At 37.1% G+C, this 21,854-nt stretch overlaps 4 protein-coding genes across 4 annotated transcripts; 1 reads left to right on the top strand and 3 right to left on the bottom strand.

Annotated features, from left to right (window-relative positions):
- Positions 1 to 4,228: 4,228 nt before the first annotated feature.
- Positions 4,229 to 11,742, bottom strand: MONOS_2308 (uncharacterized protein; the record flags this gene model as incomplete). Its single annotated transcript, XM_067872222.1, has 2 exons — positions 4,229 to 11,494; positions 11,713 to 11,742. The coding sequence occupies 2 exons, from the start codon at positions 11,740 to 11,742 to the stop codon at positions 4,229 to 4,231; spliced, it is 7,296 nt and encodes a 2,431-aa protein (XP_067728275.1).
- A 183-nt stretch (positions 11,743 to 11,925) lies between these two features.
- MONOS_2309 (uncharacterized protein) lies at positions 11,926 to 12,627 on the bottom strand (the record flags this gene model as incomplete). The annotated part of the gene is made up of 1 exon (XM_067872223.1): positions 11,926 to 12,627. The coding sequence occupies one exon, from the start codon at positions 12,625 to 12,627 to the stop codon at positions 11,926 to 11,928; it is 702 nt and encodes a 233-aa protein (XP_067728274.1).
- Positions 12,628 to 13,127: 500 nt separating this feature from the next.
- MONOS_2310 (Unclassified Vps9 domain-containing protein) lies at positions 13,128 to 19,164 on the bottom strand (the record flags this gene model as incomplete). Its single annotated transcript, XM_067872225.1, has 1 exon — positions 13,128 to 19,164. One exon carries the CDS (start codon positions 19,162 to 19,164, stop codon positions 13,288 to 13,290), a length of 5,877 nt encoding a protein of 1,958 aa, XP_067728273.1. The 3' UTR covers positions 13,128 to 13,287.
- Positions 19,165 to 19,965: 801 nt separating this feature from the next.
- Positions 19,966 to 21,806, top strand: MONOS_2311 (putative protein of unknown function (DUF4586)). The gene is made up of 5 exons (XM_067872226.1): positions 19,966 to 20,068; positions 20,136 to 20,267; positions 20,315 to 20,421; positions 20,501 to 21,188; positions 21,357 to 21,806. Exons 1-5 carry the CDS (start codon positions 20,000 to 20,002, stop codon positions 21,426 to 21,428), a joined length of 1,068 nt encoding a protein of 355 aa, XP_067728272.1. The 5' UTR covers positions 19,966 to 19,999; the 3' UTR covers positions 21,429 to 21,806.
- Positions 21,807 to 21,854: the final 48 nt, after the last annotated feature.

The raw sequence follows: 21,854 nt of genomic DNA, 5'->3' as shown, positions 1-21,854 counted from the left end.
TAATCAGTTATTCGTGGTCGGAAATTAAATTAATAAGCACAAAATGTATTTGATCAAATGTTATATATTTAAAATTTCTTCGAAATATTTTGATAATGATAATTTCGAGACAAACAAAAAACTTAAACAACCACTTCAATAGCGCATGAGTGTCAGACTGAAAAATTCATTCAACAAAAAGAACAATTTTTAATTTTTTAAAATAACATTGAATATTTTTTTTTGCACTTGTTTAAGAAGTATTCAGGGAAATAATTATGTTTCGTTAATAAAATGGTCTCACATATAACTCATTGAAAAACAATTAAAATAATAAAAATTACTCATTAATAGTCTTTTTGATATTAAGTGATTACCTTTTATTCTTCAAATTATGTTCACTCTTCATATGGCTGATCCTTTTAGAAATCAGACTTTCGTTCGAGTTTAGAACAAATATTTAATCTCAATTGGATTTTTTTAAATTTTTGTTTCTGCAATAACAACATCAAAAACAACGTGTATTATCAGTTTCGTTCAATTTTTCAAAATCCCATTGAGATAAAATATTTGTTCAAAACTTGAAAAAAAGGATGCTTTCATAAAGGATCAGCCATATTAAATTTATCAAGTTAATAATTTTTCAACAAAATAATTTAGGTGAAATATTGGTTTTTGGCTGAATGTTAGAAAGCGATAAATATTATATCCAGTCAATATTCGAAATATAAATTAAAAATTGAACTTCCAATATAATTATTTGTCAATAAACATGAGTAATTCTTCATTTTCTGAAAAACATCATCATCCTGAAATCTTATTATTTTCAAATGTGTTCACCTCACGTTATTCAATATAGTTAGTGTTAATAATGGTGGACACTTTCAATAACTGTGGACAGTGGCTTTATCTCAACAACCGTTGATAGTTATATTTTGACAATTAACCAAATTATTCCCTCAATGTATATGAACTTATAAGACATACAGAAATGAAACAGTTTGCTCCGCAGAATTTTGAAAAAAAACATTTTCAATTTTCGGAGAAACCCAAAGAAATTAAATTCTCACAGTTTCTCCGAAAATTGAAAATGTTTTTTTCAAAATTCTGCGGAGCAAACTGTTTCATTTCTGTATGTCTTATAAGTTCATATACATTGAGGGAATAATTTGGTTAATTGTCAAAATATAACTATCAACGGTTGTTGAGATAAAGCCACTGTCCACAGTTATTGAAAGTGTCCACCATTATTAACACTAACTATAATGCATCTTTCAATCAAAGAAAATTATTAGAATAAAATTTTGGTTACAAGATCAACAAAAAATAAATGAAAAATTCTGAAAGCGCATCAAAAGATTTAATTAAATGAAACATATTTTGGTTTTTGAGTATTTTGTTTTGATGCAAATAATTTATTTTGAAAAAATAATTTGAAACCCAATAATGTGAGGTGATTTTATTAAAAAATAATTAGATTTCAATGATGGTGATTTTTTCTGAAAAAAACAGATGAGGAAATTGGTCTGAAACCACCGGTAAAAAAATTCCTGTGATAACGGTTTTATTTATATATTCAATATTCCATAAATTTTCGAACAGTTTCAACCTGATATAATCACATCAAATATAATCTACATCGGTAACAATATCATATTTATTTGCAAGAACATTTTCGCCCTTTATTTTCGTTCATTTTTATCAAACATAATCGCAGTGATAAATATCAATAATCACATTTTTTTCTCGATCGATTATCGTATCTGCGAAAAATCAAAATTTTGATCAAAATTTAAAATTTTCTCAAATGCATTCAAATAAGTTAATATTACATAAAAAATAACAAAAATAGTTATTTTTAAAGAAAGCAAAGTGTTCATGAATAATTTTTCAAAATAGAAATTTCTCCAAAAATAAATTATATTTTTTCTATTTTTTGTTTTTTATGTGTGAAGTGTAACTGCAAAAAAACACAATCGGATTTAATCACAAAATTTTGTGCAAAACTCGATGCGATAATTCCAATTTTGACTGTAATTGTGGGACAGATCAACTTATTTTTTCTAATTTATTCATAAATATCAAAATGTTTTTTCACTCCAAAATTCATTAATATGTGTCATTCTTTTTGATTCTAAAAATTTTCAATCTAAAATTTTGAATTGATAATTTGGATCAAACTCCAAGGAATCAATTAGAGATTTTCATTAAAATCATTTATGCATTTCTCTGTTTTTCAATGACAACATGCATTCGAAAGACAATAAAGAATGAATGCAAGCAACCATTTTTCAAAAATTCATTTGAAATTAACTGTGAATTTGAAAATAACACAAACCACCAATAAATATATGATTTCAAAAAAAATCACTCAAATAATAAGAGATGATAATGATAAATGAACTCACATCTGATTATTGTTTTAATGTCTTCTTTTCATATTAAAATTATACGGCATAATACACGTATTGATGGGAGATTTTTTTAAAAAAATTCTTTCTCAAGGATCAAAAAAAATTACAAAATACAAGTCCATGCAAATGATTAATTATTAAATATTCTTTTTGTTTATCACAACGTTTGAAAGAATAGTAAATGGTTGGACAAAAACATTCAATGAACCAGTTTCTGTTTTCTGTTCTTTTCGGAAAAATTGGCGACAATAATTTCTGAATGAAAATGAAACAAATGAAAGAAAATGTTTTTTCTTCGAATAATGAACATTTAATGTTGTTTTTTAGAGATTTCTATCACTTTTTATTTTTTAAAAAAGTCTTGTGTTTTGTAATTATATTTATCATAATAAATGCAATGTTATTGGTGAAAAGATTCTAAATTACAATTTGTCATTCGGAATAATTTCTGATAAAATTTTTCAAATAATCTCAAACTTTGAAAAAAAATGGAATTATATTATCATTGCACAACTTATTTGAAAAGTTTTTCACATAAATAAAAATAACTTTCATTTTTAATCCCAAAGCAAAGAAGAACAGAAAGAAAAATATAAACTTTTTTATTGGTTAGAAAAAAAAAAAAAAAAAAAAAAACAATGCGACTCAACTCAACTGAAACGTTATTTATTAAAAAGGCAACCTTATGTCTTAAAAACTTGTTTGATTATTAATTTCAAATTTTTATTTGCTATTTGAGAACTTTTTAATTTTTTTTTTTTTTTTTTTTTTTTTTATTTTTTTTTTTTTTTTTTTTTTACTTTTTTTTAATAAACTTTTAAATTATTAAACAAATTCATATTTACCTCAAACATCTCTTTTTCTTTTAAAAAAATGATGAAATAAATAAATAAATAAATAAATAAATAAAAAGTTGTGAAGTGTGAAAGGTTGTAAAAACACAAAATAGAAATGCCTAGCAATGTTTAGAAATCTTTTAAACTTCCAGAAAAACAAATTCGCTGAGAGACCAACACTTCAACGATCACGAAAATAAATCAAACAACACTTTGGCCTTATTGGGAGGAAAACTCAGGACAAGTTGAACAACTTTGAACAACCATTTCTGGTTGTTTTTCGCTGGCCACGTGTTGATACAAAGCCATAGCCAGCTGAAAAAAAAAAAAAAAGGAAGGTGTTGAAAAACAGGACAGAGAAAAAACGCAACCCTGGCAAAATGACCAAAAGGAGCGAAATTGTGATTTCAAAGAAATGAATTGAATGGATTGATGTGATTGGCATTCAAGCATAACAGATTTCAACAAATAGAAAGTGATTTTTGAAATAAAACAAAGTTGAATGAACCCATCAATCACCTCCTTGAAATGACAGCTGATGACTTGCACATGACACACTCTTTTTGCAAACAGACTGATCAAAATGAAAGATTCGCTGTTCCACATCAAAGTGCATTTCCAAACAAGATATCGCACAATGAAAATTAAAAGTTCAGAAAGAAAATTAGAAGGTGCAAAGCAAATTGAACAGTTCAAAAGGTGTGAAAGCAATATTTCGAAGAATCTTTTTTCGGTTTCAACAGAAAATCATTTGCTCGAAAAGCGACAAGGCAACAATCAAAAAATTTGAAGATAAAAAATTGATGATATTGTCTCAGCATAGTCGAAATGCAAAAACTTATTGCAATTGTTTCTGGAGATTTTTTCCTGTTGCAAGCTTGTGAAAGCAGCTGCAAGCATTGGACAAAATGTTCAATTCAAATTAGTTCACACAAAAATCATAATCAACTTCAAAAAAAAGTTTTCTTTCTTGGAAATTGACCAAATGGCACAGCTCCTTTAAAATGCATCAATCCCAACTTCATAGGCATCAATCTCCTCGACAGCTGGATTCTTCAACACTTCTTCTTCCTTTTTTTGTTTCTTCTTCCTCTTCTTTTTTCCTTTCTTCGTTTTCTGCTCTGTCTCAGCATTTATCGTTTCCAGATCGCGAATATATTCTTCAATGTTCGTTGCTCTCGCTTCTCTTTCTGCTTCATTAGCATCGTCTGAAAGACCTTGAACATCCATTTCCATGGATGGCTTTTCCTTTGTTTTTGGTGCATTCTTCAGTCCATGAACAGCTGCTGCTCCTTCATCTCTCGCTTCTCTTGGTGCCAGACTTGGCTCTTTCGAGTTGCAGCTCAACTCCTCGTTATCATTGCCAAAAGAAAAGGAAGATGCCCCTGAATTCACCAACAAACTCGGATCATCTCCATTCATCCGAAAACTCTCAATGCAATTTTCCCCAAGCGAATTCTCAACCACAAACTCAATTCTTCCTTCACTGCGCATCAAATCCCCTCCAACTGCTTTTGTCTCCCTTTCATTTCTTGTGCCCAATTCTTTCCATTTCTTCTTCTTCCTCTGCTTCCTTTTGCTGTCTGCTTCACTTTTCTTCGAATCAAATGAAATCTGATCGTTTGCAAAATCCTTTGTTGCATCTCCATCCTCTCGGTTGTTTGAATGCAACTCAATGGTTTGCACCTCCACAAAGTCTTTTGAAGAAATCACAATTGAGCTGTCTGACTCTTGCGTGCCTTCAATCATTATTCCTTTCCTGAGAGTCACAAGCGGAGGATTATTGCCATCCATCAAAAGTGGTGTTTGGCTTTGCATCTTTTCAAGCAATGGCGATGACACCTCGTCCATTTCAAAACTTTCATTTTTCTCTTCCTTGCTCAGCTCGCAGTTTTCAATCATTTTCATGTTTTCCAAATCTCCTTCCACAACTTTCTTTCCTGATCTCTTCTGCTTTTTGTTCAATATCAAAACAATCACAAGCACAAGCACAACAACAACAACTGCACAAGCCACAAATGCATAAATGCTCCACCCATTTCCCCCTTTCTCTGACTCCTTCACAACATCTTCTCGCAAATCATCCCTTCCAACTGTTCTGTTCTTCAGGATCAATGGCTCTGTCCATGAAGGAGAATTTGAATCTCCAAACAAAACTTGCACACTCACCTCGATTTCTTCTCCACAGCTGCTGATCAGATCTTTTCCCACGCTCCCTTCAACTTCTCTTTCAGATAAAAACTCATTTGAATCAAATTCATATTTTTCAATCTCTTTCTCTTCTCCCTTCCTCTTCACAACCGAGAACCACAGATTGCATGGAACAAAAAGCATTCCTTTGAATGTCAGCTTCATTCGATCTGTCTCTTCTTTTGCTTCCACACTCTCCAGAACAGGAATGAAGAATGATGAATCTCTCTCTGAAATAATCCCATCGAAACTGCACCCTTCATTCAATATCCAAAGTGAGGTGTTTGGCAAAACTCCATCTCCTCCTTTCAAACTCAGCACATTCAAAGATCCTGAATCTGAGCAAATGATATTTCTTCTCAATGATGGATATCCTTCAATCGATGGATTATTGTTTTCAAATAACCCCATTTCTATTATCACATTTCCTCCAGACATTGTTATTCCACCTTCTGGTGAATTCGAGATTGTTGTATCTTTCATCATAACCGAACTCTTCACAACATCCACAAGAGATCCATCCCATCTGCACATCTCTTCTTCTGTATTCAAATTCTGCCCCCTTCTTTCCTTTGAGCTTCCATCAAAAACGCAACTGTCCATTTTTATATCCAAACAATTCTCCAATTTCATTAATTTCCCTTTTGTATTGTTTGAACCGACTCCACCTATCGTGCAATTTGCCAATTGCATCATCTTTTTCAGTGAAAGGCAACATATCAATGATTCTTCATTTCCTTCAACTGTGATATTTTCTGAATGAAACTTTTCCATGTTTAATTGTCCACATTCATTTATATCAATCAGAGATTTTGAAACAGTTGAATTGCAAATCGTTAATGAATCAATTACAGATGGAAGTTGTGATGAAATAAATAATGCTGATTTTTGAAGAATGAGATTTGACACTGTGCATTCCATAAGTTGTAATTCTCCATTTACCATGTTAATAACGTGGAAATGAACATTTGCAAAAGCAGCATCTCCTTCTTCCATCAGTTGTTTTGAGCCAAATGAGCAATTCATTATCTCAAGAATCCCTCCTTCTGGTGACATCAGCGATTCATGCAAAGAGATGAAATCTGAATCAAACACGAAAATCACTCTCAATAATGAGACTGTTCCGGTTGTTATCAACAATGCCCCTCTTGTTCTTTCAATCCCCGATTCCACTTCAACTTTGCACATCTCTCTGTTCTTCGAGCTCAAACTCATCTCCTCCAGATTAATCTCTTCCCCAATCACACTCTCATCAACAACGAACATTTGACTGATGAAATCTGAAGTCAGATGCGCCAGGCCATGCTCAATCGAATAACATGGAAGTGTGTTTGTGCCGCATTGTCTCTCGTTCGATCCACTCACACTGCTCACAATGATCGTGTCGCTCTGATGAATCGTGATAAACTCAATCAGATCTGCATCGCTCGGGTAATCACACTCATCTCTCCCACATATCCCATTTATTCGAGTGTAATGATCTTCTCGAAGATCAAGCTCAAATTGGCTTTCATTGATCTGCGATCTGATCCTGTAACATTCAATGAAAATATCATTTCCCACTTTTGCTGTGTTTGCACTGAACTTCACCCTCACAAATGCAAAATCAAGATTCCCTCTTTCCTTTGTTGCCAGATACACTCCTCCTCCTTTTCCTGAACTGATGCTGCAGCTGCAATGGCTGATTGTTGAGTCAACCATCTTCATCGATCCTGATGCACCCAATGTGAAGAATATTGTCCCTCCTTTTTCACTTGCTTCTGCTTTGTCTTCTGTGATGTTGCTCGCATTCACAACCAAACAAATCCTTTTCTCACTTGCAGACTCCAAAATGCTCGCTCCATTGTCACTTCTCTTCACTCCTGAAAATGACGATTTGTCAATCTCGATATTCACACATTCTTCATTTATCTCCAATCCTGTTTCAGATTTCTTGATTGACATTAAGCATCCTCCGCTTTCATTCAACAATTTCACTCGAACATTCACAAAATGGCAAGAAATTCCAGAATCGTGAATGGTAAATAAACTGTTTCCAATATTGCACGATTCCATCAACAAATCATTCACTTCCACAGTTCCTCCAATCGCATCCACAAACACACAATCAAATCCATTGTTCACTCCTGCTTCTGAATGGAATGAGCATCCAGTTATCACCAAATCTCCATTTCTATTTGAAATAATCGTTTTGGCTGAATTGTCAAATCTAGATGTCAGCTGCAGTTGGATATTTGTCAATTCAAGATGAATATCATTTTCCATGAAATATTCCAGTTGACTTCCAATTGCCTTTTCAAAATTCAAAGTTGCTTTCACATTCTCTTTTCCCATCTTTACACTTTTTTTGATCTGATAATTGGACACATTGAATGAATCTTGAATGATAGTTGATCCTTCAATTTGAATCGTTTTCTTTCCAATCTCCTGTTTCATATTTTCCATCCCTTTCCACATCGTTTTGCATGGCTCTTCCTCACTTCCACAGCGTGCAACATCAAATCCTTCAGATGAGACAAATATCTCAAATGAGCTGTATGGAACGAGGAACATGAACAAATCTTTGTTTGAATGAAAATCATCACTTCCAATAAACAAATTGCAATCATTTATCATTGAGGAATAATCGAACTTGAATGAGTCATTTGTCACTGAACAATTAAAATCCCTTCCCAAAATGAACACATTCTTTCCAATGGTTGCTTTGTTGTTCTCAAAAGTTACACCAAAATCAAAAACAAATGGCTTCTCATTCAAACAATTTCGACAATCCAAATACAAGAATCCTCCTTTCCCATTGCTTGATGAAAGCGAACAAAATGAAGCATTTGTTGATACAATGGCCAATTCTTCATTCCCTTTCAATATCACTCTTGCAACACCTCCTTCACCGCTTCCAGTGTTCACAATATTTGAAAAGTTGCTGTTTTCGAACAAAACAGAAGAAGACATCACCAATGGAGATTTGGAAAATGAACATCCTGATAAACTGCATCCATTCAGTGTGCAACTTCCAGTGGTTGTGGTTATCAATGAGTATTGAACAGTATTTGTTGCTGATTGGATGTCAAATAAACAGTTTTCGAGTTGAAGAATATAACTTGAAGAGATCAAAGAATTCATGCTTGGCACAAATTGACATGGAATCTGTAACTTCAAAGATAACAAGCTGAGTGGCTGAATTGATGAAATAACAGATGAAGACGATGATGCAGAATCTCCATGGATTGTCTCTTCAAAATTGATAGGAATATGTTTGGTTTCATCTCCCTCATTCACACACCCATCAATCACAAGTGCATCTGTGAAGCAATAAATATCTTCAATTGTTCCTTCATCTTTCACTTTCACTTTCCTTTCACCTTCTGTCCAACTTTTGTCAATGTGGTCAATTCCACTTTTCATTGATTGGCATGGGAATATCTCTTCTCCACATCCCAAAGCGTCATCCCCACCAGTCGACACAGACACCTCCATCCACTTCAGAGAAACAAGAAATACTCGAAGATCCATTTCCCCATATTTTCCATCTTCCCCAACAAATGCATTCCCATCATCCACGTAATCTGTGTTAACAATTGCAAATCGCTCTGTGTTCACACTGTTCACCAGATTGCTGCTCTTCACAAACATGTTCTTCCCAACTGTTGCCCTGCACCCAGAAAATGATATCGATGAAAGTTGAAATGCTTCTTCATTCAGACTGCAATCCAGATAAATCCCTCCTCCTTTTCCTCCCTCACTCATATTCTCACAAACACATCCAGCAAATGAGCTCTCTTGAATTGTCATATATCCTCCTTCGCTCAATGCTATTTTCATCGCTCCTCCTTCTTTGCTCTTCTCTGACAATGCACCTTCAATTCTGCTTCCATTTATCGCCATCCCAACTCCAACGCTCTCTCCAAATACGGCTGCCTTTCCCTCCACTGCTGCTGTGCTATCAATCTCCAATCCTTCCAGTGTACAATTCAACAGTTTCACTTTGTATTCCTGTTCATTCACATTTGATGAGGAAAGCGAAAATGAAAATAACGAAACTGCTGATTTCACATCTGAAATTGTGACAGAGTCCAACTCAACCATCTTCCCTGTTGATTTTATCAAGAAAAATACTATCGTGTTTTGTTTCCCTTCTGCCACACTCATCTCACAGTTCTTCATGTGCAGCTCGCCATTTTGAGTGCTCGATTCAATCACAGATGTGATTGTTTTGTTAAAACTTGAAGGAACAACAATCCCAATGAACTCCAATTCTGTCAACGATGATGATTTCAACACACATTCTTCAGGTCCGTTAACTTCCCTTTGGCATTCAATATTTACAACAACCTCCTGTTTTGCCTTTATACACATCTTACTCACATCCACACATCCTGCCATCAACGTATTTGAAATAACAATAATCTCCTCTTTTGTGTTCTGTATTCTTTTCAAACGCTCCATTCCATTATTAATATTCTTACAAGGTGCCTTCTCCCGCCCACAATACACCTCCTCAACACCAGATATTCCATCAACATACACTGAGTCAGCAAAGTATCCATCGAAGAATATGAATAAATCGACATCCCAATTACCAAATGCTTCTGTTCTGTCATGTCCAACAACCGAGTTGTCTTTCTGAATGATGCTTCTCATGAAGGCAAACAAGGGTTCCTTTACAGAAGTGACAAATGATTCACACACAAAATACATATCTCTTCCAACACTCGCCTTGTTGGCTGAAAACACGATATTGGTGATGGAAAAGGAGGATTCTGACACTTGTGAGCCTTCATTGAACTCGATCATGAGAGCACCGCCTCTTCCTCCAGAACTTGTATCCTCGCTCACAGAGCATGTGGAGAAGATGGTGTTGCTCACCGAAAAGGAGTTGGCAGGGGCAGATGAGGCGAATGAGATGCACCCGCCATTGGTGGCAGTCTGTTGGCTCAACTGTTCTGAGTTGATGTTGGTGATGGTGCAGTTGGCGAGGGAGAGGGAGAGGGCAGGGGAGGTGGCAGAGGAGAGAACACAGCTGGTGGGGGTGGATGTGGAGGTGATGTGAGTGATGTTGGAGGAGTTGAGGGTGAGGGGATTTGTGAGGGATGTGAGGTGGAAGATGCTTTGGCTGTTGAGGGTGAGTTGGGTGATTGCTGTGTGGTTGAGGGCGAGGGAGCCAGCAGTGAGGAAGAAGAGGGGTGTTTTTATTGTTATGGAGGTTGTTCCGGTGATGGTGGTTGTGTTGAGGTTGAGGGAAGGGGAGTTTTGGGAGAGGTGGAAGAGGATGGGGGTGATTTGATTTGTGGAGTTGTGGACGACGGTGAGGGCAGAGACTGTGAGGGAGCCCTGAGTTTGCTGGAAGAGGGCAGAAGAGGCAGATGGATCTGGCGAAGAAAATGATGATGATGATAATGATGATGAAAACGATGAAAATGATGATGTTGATTGTGATGATTGTGAATGTGAGTTTGGTTGTTGGGGAATGCCACTTGATGCGATGGTGGTGGCAGTTGTGCCATTTCCAGTGATTTTTGTATCAGCTGCGCTGAATGTGAGTGTTTGAAGAGGAACAAATATTGAGGTTAGGAGAGTGAGGGAGGCGTCTTGGAGGATAGTGAAGCCATTGAGTGCATATTCGATGGTAGCACATGGAGTCTGTTGGGGTCTGCCACAGATTTCCATATCTGTTCCATTGTTTGCAACTATTTTGCTCGAAGGGATAAGAGGAAGCCAACTGTTGTACACAGCGTTATCAGCTGTTCCACAATTCCATACTCTTTTTGTTGGTGTTGTTGAGACGCAACTCTCGAATGGAGATTGAGTGATGCTGCTGCCATTGAAGAATACATCATTTCCTCTTCCATTTGCAGCTGTGTTTCCATCGAAGAAACAGAAAGTGATAAATTTTTGTCCACTCATCCAGGAATATGTCCTGGTGCAACACAACGCAGCACCACCGTAGGAGGATGTATTTTCGACTTTGTTGTTGATGAATTGGCAATCGTTGACTAAGAATTGATTTGGCTTTGTTCCTGGAGTGTAATGAAATGTTAGAGAACCAGCAGAATCACCACCAGAATTTGCAATGCACTTGCATTTCGTAAACAAGAATTGACCGCTTGATGGAAATTCATATATCGGGAAATACCAACAAGTTCCAATATTACTTGTTATTTTGCATCTTTCAACTTTGTTTTCTGAGAATGACCAAACAGAATTTGATTGCGGAGAACCAACATGGGCAGCTCCCCCATGAGCAGCTGAACAACTTGTGAAATTGGATTTAGTTATGTTCACATTTAATAAACCTTGGATGAATAAGGCTCCCCCAAAATCATTGGTAAAACATTTACTAAAAGAGCAAGTTGAAATTATAAGATTTGCATTTGCACAATATACATAAAGCGCACCTCCATGACTTGATCCGCCAGTTGAATCATTCCATTCGCACCATTCAAATTTATGGCTGTTTACATCGAATGAAGTCAGTCTTCCAGGAGTTTTTCTGTGAGTTTCATTTCCTACATATACAACAGCAGCATTGGCTGAAGAACGTGTTTGATGGATAAAGGAGGCGTTGAAGGTATAAAGAGAAGTGAATGGGTTGTTGATGTTGGGGAGAATGGCGCCATCGATGGGGTTGTGAGTGTGGAGGAAGAGGGTTGAGTGGATGGAGAGGGATGAGCGAAGGGAGAAAGAGGGGATTGTATTGGTGTTGGTGTTGGTGGAAGATAGAGAAGAGGAAGAGGTGGTTGGGATGAAAGGATTGAGTGAGCGAGAAGGAAGGGATGGAAGAGATCGAGGGGATTGGGGAGAGGAGATGTTGGAGAAGAGGGTGTTTGAGAGATGGAGATTGAGGTGGATTTGGAGGTGAGGATGGGATTGGCGATGTATATGGAGAGGGGAAGGGGAAGAGAAAGAGGAAATCGAAGGAGAAAATAGGAAGGGATTGCTGAGAGAAATGAAAGAGGAGAAAGAGGAGTGGGAGATGGAGAAGGAGGCAGGGATTGGGAAGTGGGCATCTTGGAGGTGATTGTTTGGGATGGAGAAGAGGGGGAAGGAGAGGATGGCTGGTTTAGATGTTGCGAGGGAGAAGTTTGTGAGGGCAAGGGATGCATGGCCAGAGAGGAAAAGTGGATTGTTTGTTGCTGGATGAATTTGGCAAGCGGAAGAGAAGATGGTGGCAGCTGAGTGGTGTTGGGCAGTGAGGAGTGGACAACCATTGGCAGAGATGATATTGAAATGGCTTACGCACAAGGAGGTGTTGCTGATGGAGATGCTCGTTTCAGCACACGCAAAATGACTGAATATTGCATTTCGAACGCTCACAGCCTGCCCATCGCTGACAGAAAATTCATTCGCACTGAGCACAACATGCATGCAAAACGTTATGGCCAACAAAAATAAAGCCATCGAGTTTCCTCTCATATTCCAAAAGAAAAACAATTTTCTAATATCTTTTTGAAATAAAATATAAATTACATAAATGATCCATTATTATTCATACTGTTTTTAATATCTTTTTTTGAATAGAAATTTTCATTTAAAAAGTTATTTTGTTTTTTCAATTATGGACATACTATTTGTCGTGAAAATGATAACAACGTTTTGAAGTATTTTTTTCTGGAGAAATATTTTTGAGAATTTCAAAAAATATTTCAATGCTTCTTATTTTAAACATTAAAATAGCATCTGAATAAATAAAAGAAACAAAAGAATTGCATTTCAAACGTAATCATCCAATTTTTTTCTTCATTAGCTAGAAACAAAAATCATCAAACATCACAAAAAACGGATAAAAAACTTTTTCATTTGTTAATAAGCATGCTTTGAAGGTCAAACAAGTTCAAAAGCAATAAAAATTCACTGCAAAAATTATAAATCTACTCAGAAAGAAATAAAACTTCAATTTTTCCCGTTGGAACAAAATCCAAATTTGAGTAAAGATGCTCAAAAATTGGAGGTGACGAAGAAGCAAAAGGAGTAAAAAAAGAAGCAAAAAGCGACGTGGACAAAGAAGAAGTTTCAGACACCCTGCGTGACGACTGAGGCAAACGCGAATGGCCAAGACGCATTTCAGACGGTGATGCGTGTCTCTCGTGTGCTGTTGGATAATTCAAAGAAGCATCCCAAATCGAAGTCTGCAACGGAGCTTTAGAGTCATGTTTGGATCTTTCGTCCACTGAGCCATGCGAAGGCAGAGACGAAGCAGAAGAAGAGGACGCAGACGAGAAGGTTGTCAGGCTGCAAGCCGAGCGTGGGGGTAGGTATATGCTCGAAGGCGATGACAAATGAAGAACTCTTGACGAATGAAGATGATAGCTGTACTCTTCTTTTGGGCTGTTGCTGCTTTTTTGAGAGTTGCGCGTGCGAGATGAGCGAGATGCAATGCTGTCGAAATGCGATGCTAATTCAGTGAAGGATGGTTTAGATGATAGAAAATTGGCTGAAGACAAAGAAGAAGCAGCAGAAGAAGAAGAGGCCGGAAGAGATAAATGTGATGGATTGGACAAATAAGAGTGATGAGAAGAAAGAGAAGATGGATTCATCGAAGCGTTCTGTTTATACGAAAGCTGAGAAAAACGAGTTGTTGAAAGTGTTGAAGTAGAAACAGTGTGGGAAACTGACGGAGATGTGTTTGAGACCGTCAAAGGAAAAGAATAAGACAAAGGTGATGATGATGAAGATTTGACAGACGGATTAATAGAAGATGCAATGGCAAACGCACCGCCTGGCGCAAATTGAGGCAGAGGCGGGTTGTTACGCGACGGATGGTCTTGAAATGAGGCTGGGGACGGGCGCTGCGCTTGAGCAATGCACTTCTGCGAAGCAGATGATGCCCCAGAAGGCCTGTACACATCTTGAAGGTTGACAAAGTGGAATTCATTGTGGATTTCTTCGTCTTCAGATGAATCCGGATCGTAAAAGTCGTAATCTCTTCGATTCATCTGATGCTTTTCCACGTGGTGGATAGTGTGAACCGCGAGCGGAGCTACTTTTTGCTGCTGAGAAAGAGTATCAGATGGCACAAGATGAGTATGAACACACATTGTGTGACTCAAAGGGAGATCAAAAACAGGATGTGAAGGAGAAACTTGAGAACATTGTTCAGAATTCATTTTTGAATCATAAATAGGCTTGTTCGCATCGTTTTCAAAATCACTGGCGTGTTTATTGATTTTCGTGCATTTTGACTTTTGACGAGCCGATTCGAGTTTTTTATAGATAGAATGAATGGAATCTGTCAAAAATTGTTTGTTGACATCAATTTTTGTATCTGAGCAGCACTTGTCGTTCTCTCCGTTTTCTTCCGTTTCTCCTTCTCTTTTCCCGTTTTGCAGCACCACGTTTGGCGCAGCTGACTGGATGTAGTTTGCTGCACTGATAAACGAAGCCACCCAGCATTCAGCTTGCCCCGTCCGTTGCGACCGCGGGATAAACGAGTTGATGAAAAACAGAATGGAATTTGGAGAGCTCACCAAAGAACGGCTGAGAATTGCAATGAGAAGAGGTAAAAATATGTCTGCTGTTACCTCTTTCTTCAGCTCCTCCCTCATCCTCTGCGCTTCTGTCGAACAGCTGCCCTGCGAATCCTTTGTGCCAGCACAATCAGAAAGAAGAGCTGACTCCATCTCCGAAGGAGAAGAGGGTAGCTGGGCTGAGGACGGAAGCGGTGTGTTGATTGCATTGCCGAGGATGGATGCAACATTGGAGCCGATGGATAAATGCGGGGAAGATGGAATAGGAAAAGAGGCTCCTTTGATAAGCAAAGATGAATCGGTTTCTGAGCAGTCCTGTGCTTTCTCACTAGCTGCTTCAGCCATTTTCTTTAAGTCAAAAGAGAAATTTACTGTACTTTCTCTTCGCTTTTCTGTTTGGCTGATTTTTGAGTGTTTGCTCATTGAATATACATCCGACTGCTTTGCAGCAAAAAGAGTGATAAACTGAGTGCCTGCAGAAATGTGAGAGTCGATTTCATCTGCAAAATCATCACTTTCACCAGAAGCGTCTGTCTCTCTGCTTTCGCAGTCAGACACACTGCAGATTCTGCTGGAGTGAGAGCAGCAATAGGAATCGTCTGGCTCTTTATGAGCGATTAATTCATTTTCATTTAAATATGAATTTAGACTTGATGAACTTTTTAAGGAAAAATGAGGGAGGGATAAGCATTCAACATCAGATTTGCAGCTTTCATGTGAAGTGGAGCTGCTGCGGGATGAAAATTCTGAGAGTGCAAAGTCAGGCAAAGACGGAAAAGACTGAAGAGATGAAAGAGATGAATGAGCTGAGAAAAATGAATGAATTGATTGGCAAGATGTCTTTGAAGAAGAATTTGTCTGTTGAAGAGAAGAGAAAGAAGGAAGAGAAGGAAAAGAATTGCGAGCTAATGAATCAGAACATTCAAACGAGAAAGTGGGCGAAAAATTAATTGATAAAGAAACAGAAGAAGATGAAGATGAATAAGAAGATTCTCCCTTAACACAACAGCTAAGAAGAGGAAGAGATTTGGAGCGAAGCAATGGAGCAAAGCGCTCCCCAGCATGAAACGAAGCGTAATCAGACGACGATTCAGAGAAAGAAGGAAGAGAAGGTAAAGAAGCTATTGAAGAAGAACTGTCAAGTGAAGAAGAAGAAGAATAAACTGAACTTTTTGTTCTTCTTTCGTATTCATCAGTTCGAAGAGATAAATCACATAACTGAGAAATTTTCGTTGAATCGAAACATGCTGAGTTAGAAAATGAACCTGCACAAATAGATGCAGAAGGCAAAGAGATCTGTTCATCTTTTGCTTCATTGTTTTCTTTATTGACAGCTTTTTCTTCTTCTTCTTCGGCTTTAATCACAAACTCTTGAAGAATGCAATCAGAACATTTCTGAGTCTGTTGAATTTCATGTGACAACACACTTTGGCTATCAATCATAGAATCAGTAACCAACTGTTGACCATAGTTGAAGTCTTCTTCTTTAGCATCTCTATCACAAGCGCTGTTGTCCCTGTATTTTTTATTTTTAGCTCTTTTTTCATTGAACAACAGAGCATCCGTTGCACCTTCGATGATCATCACAGACGCTGTGCAGATGGCAGAAAGAGAAAGATGAGGCGAGTCGAGAAAGCAGAGATCGTCCAGAATTGACGCGGCTGCTTCGTAAAACGGAGGAACATGAGATGAAGCAATCAGATGAAGAGGCGGCGGCTGAGAAGGAAATGGGGATAGATGGAAGCATTTCAGCTCATTTTGAAAAAGAGGAATGCTCTCGAAGGAAAAACGTACATACGAAGAAGAGCGAGAAGAAGATGAAAGCGATGATGACGCAGACCGATCAGACTTGCGAGAGTGATGAGAAAATCTCGAAGATCTTGAAAAAGGAACCCGTAATGGTGAAGGTGATAAGGAGGAATATGGAGATGGTGAAGGAGAGGGAGAAGGGGAAGGAGAAGGAGAAGGAGAATTTGAGCTAAATGCTTCTTCAGAGCTTTCTGAACTGTCGATATGAGGCTGTCGTGTGTTCAAAGTCTTTTCCTCGGTGTATGAGGAGGAACTGTATGATCTGCGGGCATGTGCTCTGTGAGCTGTCAGCTTTCGCGACTTTCTTTTGTGCGAGTTTTGCTTTGAGTTTCGAGTGGTTTTATCGTGCTTGTTTGAACTGTGGCGTCTACTGCTTTGTCTGTTTTTATATTTGGCTTTGTATTTTTCACGATCATCTTCGTCAGCATCTTTCCTTGATTCATCTGCAGAAGAAGTGCTTTCGTCCAAAAGATGGTCCATCAGCTCAAAATAGCCGTATCCATCGTCTTCGTCTGATGAATGCCGGTTTTCGTTGTCATTTTCAGGTGAAGAATCTCCTTCTTCAGACAAAACTTCAGAGTAAGTGGACGAATGCTTCTTTATCAATTTCCTGATGTGTTTGTCTTTTTTATTGCTTTTATGATGCTCTTTGACTTTACGTTTCGTGTCTCTCGCATTTCTGCTTTCTTCATAATCATCGCTAATTCTTCTGTATATTTCTACTTTTTCATCGCTCTCGGAAAACTCAGCTTGTTGAATTCGAAAAGCTCCGTTTGTGTTTTTCCTGTGTTTGCCTTGAGTGTAATCTTCTGATTCAAAAGAATAGTCTTCATTCCGCTTCATACATCTGTTCTTTTTGTCTGAAAAGTTGCCGGAATTGCGAGATTCGCTCTTTTCCGTTTCTTTTCCATTTCTTCTATTTTGTCTGTCATTCGTTTCATTTTTGTCTGAATCTCTTTTGATATCCGAATTTTGATTTAATGACTTCATTTGTGTCTCTTTCCATTCAAACCACTGAAGGCCATCCTTCCAATTCATCCACAACGGAACAAATGGAAAGAAACCACGAGAATCTGAATGAAGAGTTTTTGCTTCTTTGCCAGAGCAATCTTCTTGTGATGGATGATGCTTCTTTGATGGATTAATGCTAATGTCTTTATTCTTTTGATGACACCCTCGTGAATTGTGAGAACTCTTAGACTTGGCTGATGAGAACTGCATCAATTGCAACGATGCAAATGCTCCGATGTCCGGAGGAAATGTGTCTTGCATTGATTTTCTTTCACTTGACTCATCAGAATCATCATCAATCTGTTCAATTTGTTTGTAGTACTTTTGCGGTATTCCAAGAACATCCATCGGAACACACTGCATCCACATTGATTGAGCGGAGAACAAACTGTCAGCCTCTGCAGCTGCAATTGATGGAGATATGATAAGGCGTTGATCGCTGGAAGCAGTGTGTTCTTTCGAACTTTCATTCTTGTGTGCTAAATCCGGATCCTGTTCGTTGGAAGAAGAAGAAATTGATTTTTGAGAATCCGAAAGGGTATCCGATTGAGTGAAAGGAGGGCTGAGAAGAAAAGGAAGCAGAGAAATAGTAAGCATAAGGTTAGTCTGAGGAAAAGCTAAATTGAGAACCCCTTCATTCTTCGCTTTCTGAAGGCTTTTCGATGCTTTGAGTGTTGTTAACACAGTATGAGATAGCTCTTTAATTTTCTGCTGAATAAACTTCAGTATTCCACCTTCACCGTGCTTTAATGTATTTTCACTGTTTCTCTTCCTCCTCTTTTTCTTCTTCTCTTCAGATATCGTTTCTTGCGTTACGTTCTTTTTCTTTGAATCATCAAGCACTTCAGATGTGTGCTGTGTCAGAACGTATTCGTGCAGTTCTTCTTTCATTGTGCTGATGGTTTGCTTGAATGGGCTCTCGTCGTTGCACAGCAACTGAGCCAGCTCCTGGCATATGCACAAAGAAGAGCACACATCAAAGTCATTCAGTGTGATTTTCGATCGAAGCGTCGGGTAATTCATCGAGTCCTTCTCAATCAGCCTCCATTCATTTGTGACATCGTTCCAGTTGTTTTCTTGGATGATCGAAAATCCAGCTGGAAACGATTCGTCTGTCTGAAGGCACAAGATCAGTGCGGCGATGCGGAGGAGTAATTTTGCTTGAAAGTCATGAGAAGTTATGCCATGTTCAGGAGACGCCGACAAATAAAACTTGAGCGGAATAACTTCTTCAAGTGATGTTATTGTCAGGTTACTTGGAACTTGAGGAAATATAAAAGTTGTCGGTGAAGGATTGCTAAGCACAGAAGAGAGAAGAGATTCAAGAGTAACAGATGACAGTTTTTGTGTTTGAGACAGAAATATATAATCCTTTTTATTCTCTTTTTCTTGTTTTGCAAGTTTCTGTTTCAAATATGCTTCAATATCTTCGTTTGTCAAAAGAGAGCAAATAGAAAGCATCGTTTCAGTTGAATCTTCAGAAATTAAAAGACGAAAAAGCAGATTATCATTTGTTAAATCGGCCGCTCTAATAACCAATTGCCTACAATGCAAAAAAATAATAGACTTTATCAAACTCAATTGAATATGCAAGTCTGAGGAGAGTAATTCTTCCACCGATGGACAGTCATCTGCATTTATTCTCGAAGATTTTGAAAATTGCTCTTGAATTTGTCTATTCTTCTGTTCAAGTATTGCTGAACATGAGCACAAAATGTTAAGCTGAGATAAAAGAAATATTTTATGTATTTGCATTGCAGTTCTTACCGAGCGCTCTTGACGAAATTGATTTCGTTGATGAAGATAATGTAAAAGAGACGAAAATTCTTGATTAGAATGAGTTATTTCTTGTTTTATTTCGATGCCACAATTATTGAAGTCATCAATTGAATCAACAAGGGTATTAATATAATTATTTACTTCTTCTTTTAATAGAAATTTCTGTTTTCTTAAAAAATTTCGAAACTTCCCAGTCTTTTATGATGAATAAAACAGAAAACATAAAGCATAGCGAACACATAAGAAAATAATATTCAAAACATAAAATGTTACGAAAATGCAAATATGGATTGAAACAGACAATTGTTTGTGATCGTTTCTGTTTTTGTGTATTTTTGTTAAATGACATTCCAATCCGATATGGCCAGTCTGCTTATAAATATTATAATTATTCGATTAATTATTAAGGAAATTACGTTTCAAATGCATGAGCAAAGACTAGATTTAATTTGATCTTTTCCCGTCACTTTTAATACATATCCCATTGTAAAATACTGGATAAGAAGAAAAAAGAAAAATGTCCAGAGTAGCCAATTCAAGTGTTCGCATGAAACGCATGGTGGTTCGATATGGAGCAACAGGGGATGTTTGCATTTAAAAATATTGAATCAGCATTCATTTTGATAATGTCCATTTTCTTATCATTAACCAAGGATTCTCGCAAATCTGATCCTTATGCTTTGGCTGATTCGCGTTTCAAAGGCAAACAAATGGGAATTTCCCCGCCAAAAAAAGGAAGAACTGATGCTGTTCTTCTTCAGAAGGATTATAAACCACTTTTTGCTGTATGCTTCAAATGCGTATTTGGAAATATCATAAATATTTTTTATAGGATGACACATATATTGATCAAGAAGCCAGAGAACGTCATGAAAAATATATTGCTTCTAAATCTCTTCCTCAAGTTCCTTTTCGTCCTTCAAGTCCTCCGAAAAAAGCGTTTGCAAATCATTAACTTCATTCTTTTCGCGAATTGCAAGTCTCAACTTTTATAACCAATTTAAAATACAATTTTTAGGGAGGGAAAGGGAAGCATATATGGAACAATAAACCCTCCTCCATCTTATGAACCATCAGGAAGTTCAGAAGTGAAGAAAGGAGCGGTGAAAGAGCAGCCAAGGAACTTTCTCACCAGTCCTCCAAAAAGAGGAGGATTTGGGTTTTACCACACAACAATTGGGGGATCTGAATTTGAATATTTATCTGAACCTTATGGAGGAGTTCGTAAGAAATATGTTGGACTTCACGAAACACAACCTATCTCAAATCAAAGGTTTGTATCAATGTGCAAAGGCGGGGGTCTGTTTGACACCAAAATATATAGCGAAGAGAACCGAGCGCAAACTGCACCGCGCTACGGAATGCGGGCGCGCGGGCAGAAGCCGCCTGGTTTTGTGCAGTCGCAGCCATTTCGAGGGATGTCATCACGAGGCTCGTCTATTTGGCGCTTCCCAGAATACATCAGCCCAACTGCAGACGAGGAGCAGTGGAAGAGAGTGACCCGGCCAGACAGAAGAGGAGGCAGCAGCGCAGGGGCAGGCGACGACAGCGACGATGAGGTGCACATTCAGGACTGGAGATCGTCGCGATCGAGGTTGTATGCGCTTTCTCGTTCGGGAGCCAGCACGCGGCCTTCAACTTCTGCAACATCTTCTTCATCTTTCAGGTCTAACTATTCGGGCGCTCGTCAATCTGCTGTGCATTCTGTTTGTTGAAATCTTTTTTTTTTTTTTTTTTTTTTTTTTTTTTTTTTTTGCACTCAGAAATTCAAATATTTTATATAAAAATTTAATTCATTATTATTATTTTTTCAATATTATTAAATTTAATATATTTATTTTTATTTATTTTTTTTTTAATAATTTTTGCCCCAGAGAAGAAACTCGTCAATGTCGCAGTCCATGATTTTGTCTTCTTCCGCAAAATCTGAAAAGTCTTCTGTTTAACAAGTCGTCTCACTTCAAAAAAAATAATTATTGCCTTTTCTTTATTCAAATGTCTTTTTACATTCATTTTATCAGATTGTTTCTTTCTCTCTTTTTTTTTATTTATCATTCAATTTGTCTCTTATTTATCTTTTGAGGGACGTTTATGTTTTTTGACAAACTTTTTATTGTCTTTTTATTTTCATTTTTCATTTTTCATTTTTCATTTTTCATTTTCATGTATGTTTGTATGTAATGGAGCATTATGTAAAAAAGTGTGGACATTCATTTCATTTTTCAAAAATTACTATTTTTTCAATTGTTATTTTTGAAACGTCAATCTTAGAAAAGATTATTTTATTGCTTTCAATTCATTTCAATAAACAGGAATTCACATTTTCAATGTTATTTTTTCTAATGGAAAAATGAAATTAAATTAAATTAAAA

The sequence above is a fragment of the Monocercomonoides exilis genome (assembly GCF_001643675.1).
Source record: "Monocercomonoides exilis strain PA203 chromosome Unknown scaffold20-1493094, whole genome shotgun sequence".
In the NCBI taxonomy this organism is placed as follows: domain Eukaryota; phylum Preaxostyla; order Oxymonadida; family Polymastigidae; genus Monocercomonoides; species Monocercomonoides exilis.
The sequence above is the reverse complement of the archived record's forward strand: the minus strand, read 5'-3'. Positions and strand labels throughout refer to the sequence as shown.

Excerpts from the sequence above, each read along its gene's own strand:
- MONOS_2311 (XM_067872226.1), top strand. The coding sequence starts at position 20,000 with ATGTCCAGAGTAGCCAATTCAAGTGTTCGCATGAAACGCATGGTGGTT. Across the intron at positions 20,069-20,135 it reads GATATGGAGCAACAGGGGAT|GATTCTCGCAAATCTGATCC; the intron begins GTTTGCATTTAA and ends TCATTAACCAAG. Across the intron at positions 20,422-20,500 it reads TCAAGTCCTCCGAAAAAAGC|GGAGGGAAAGGGAAGCATAT; the intron begins GTTTGCAAATCA and ends TACAATTTTTAG.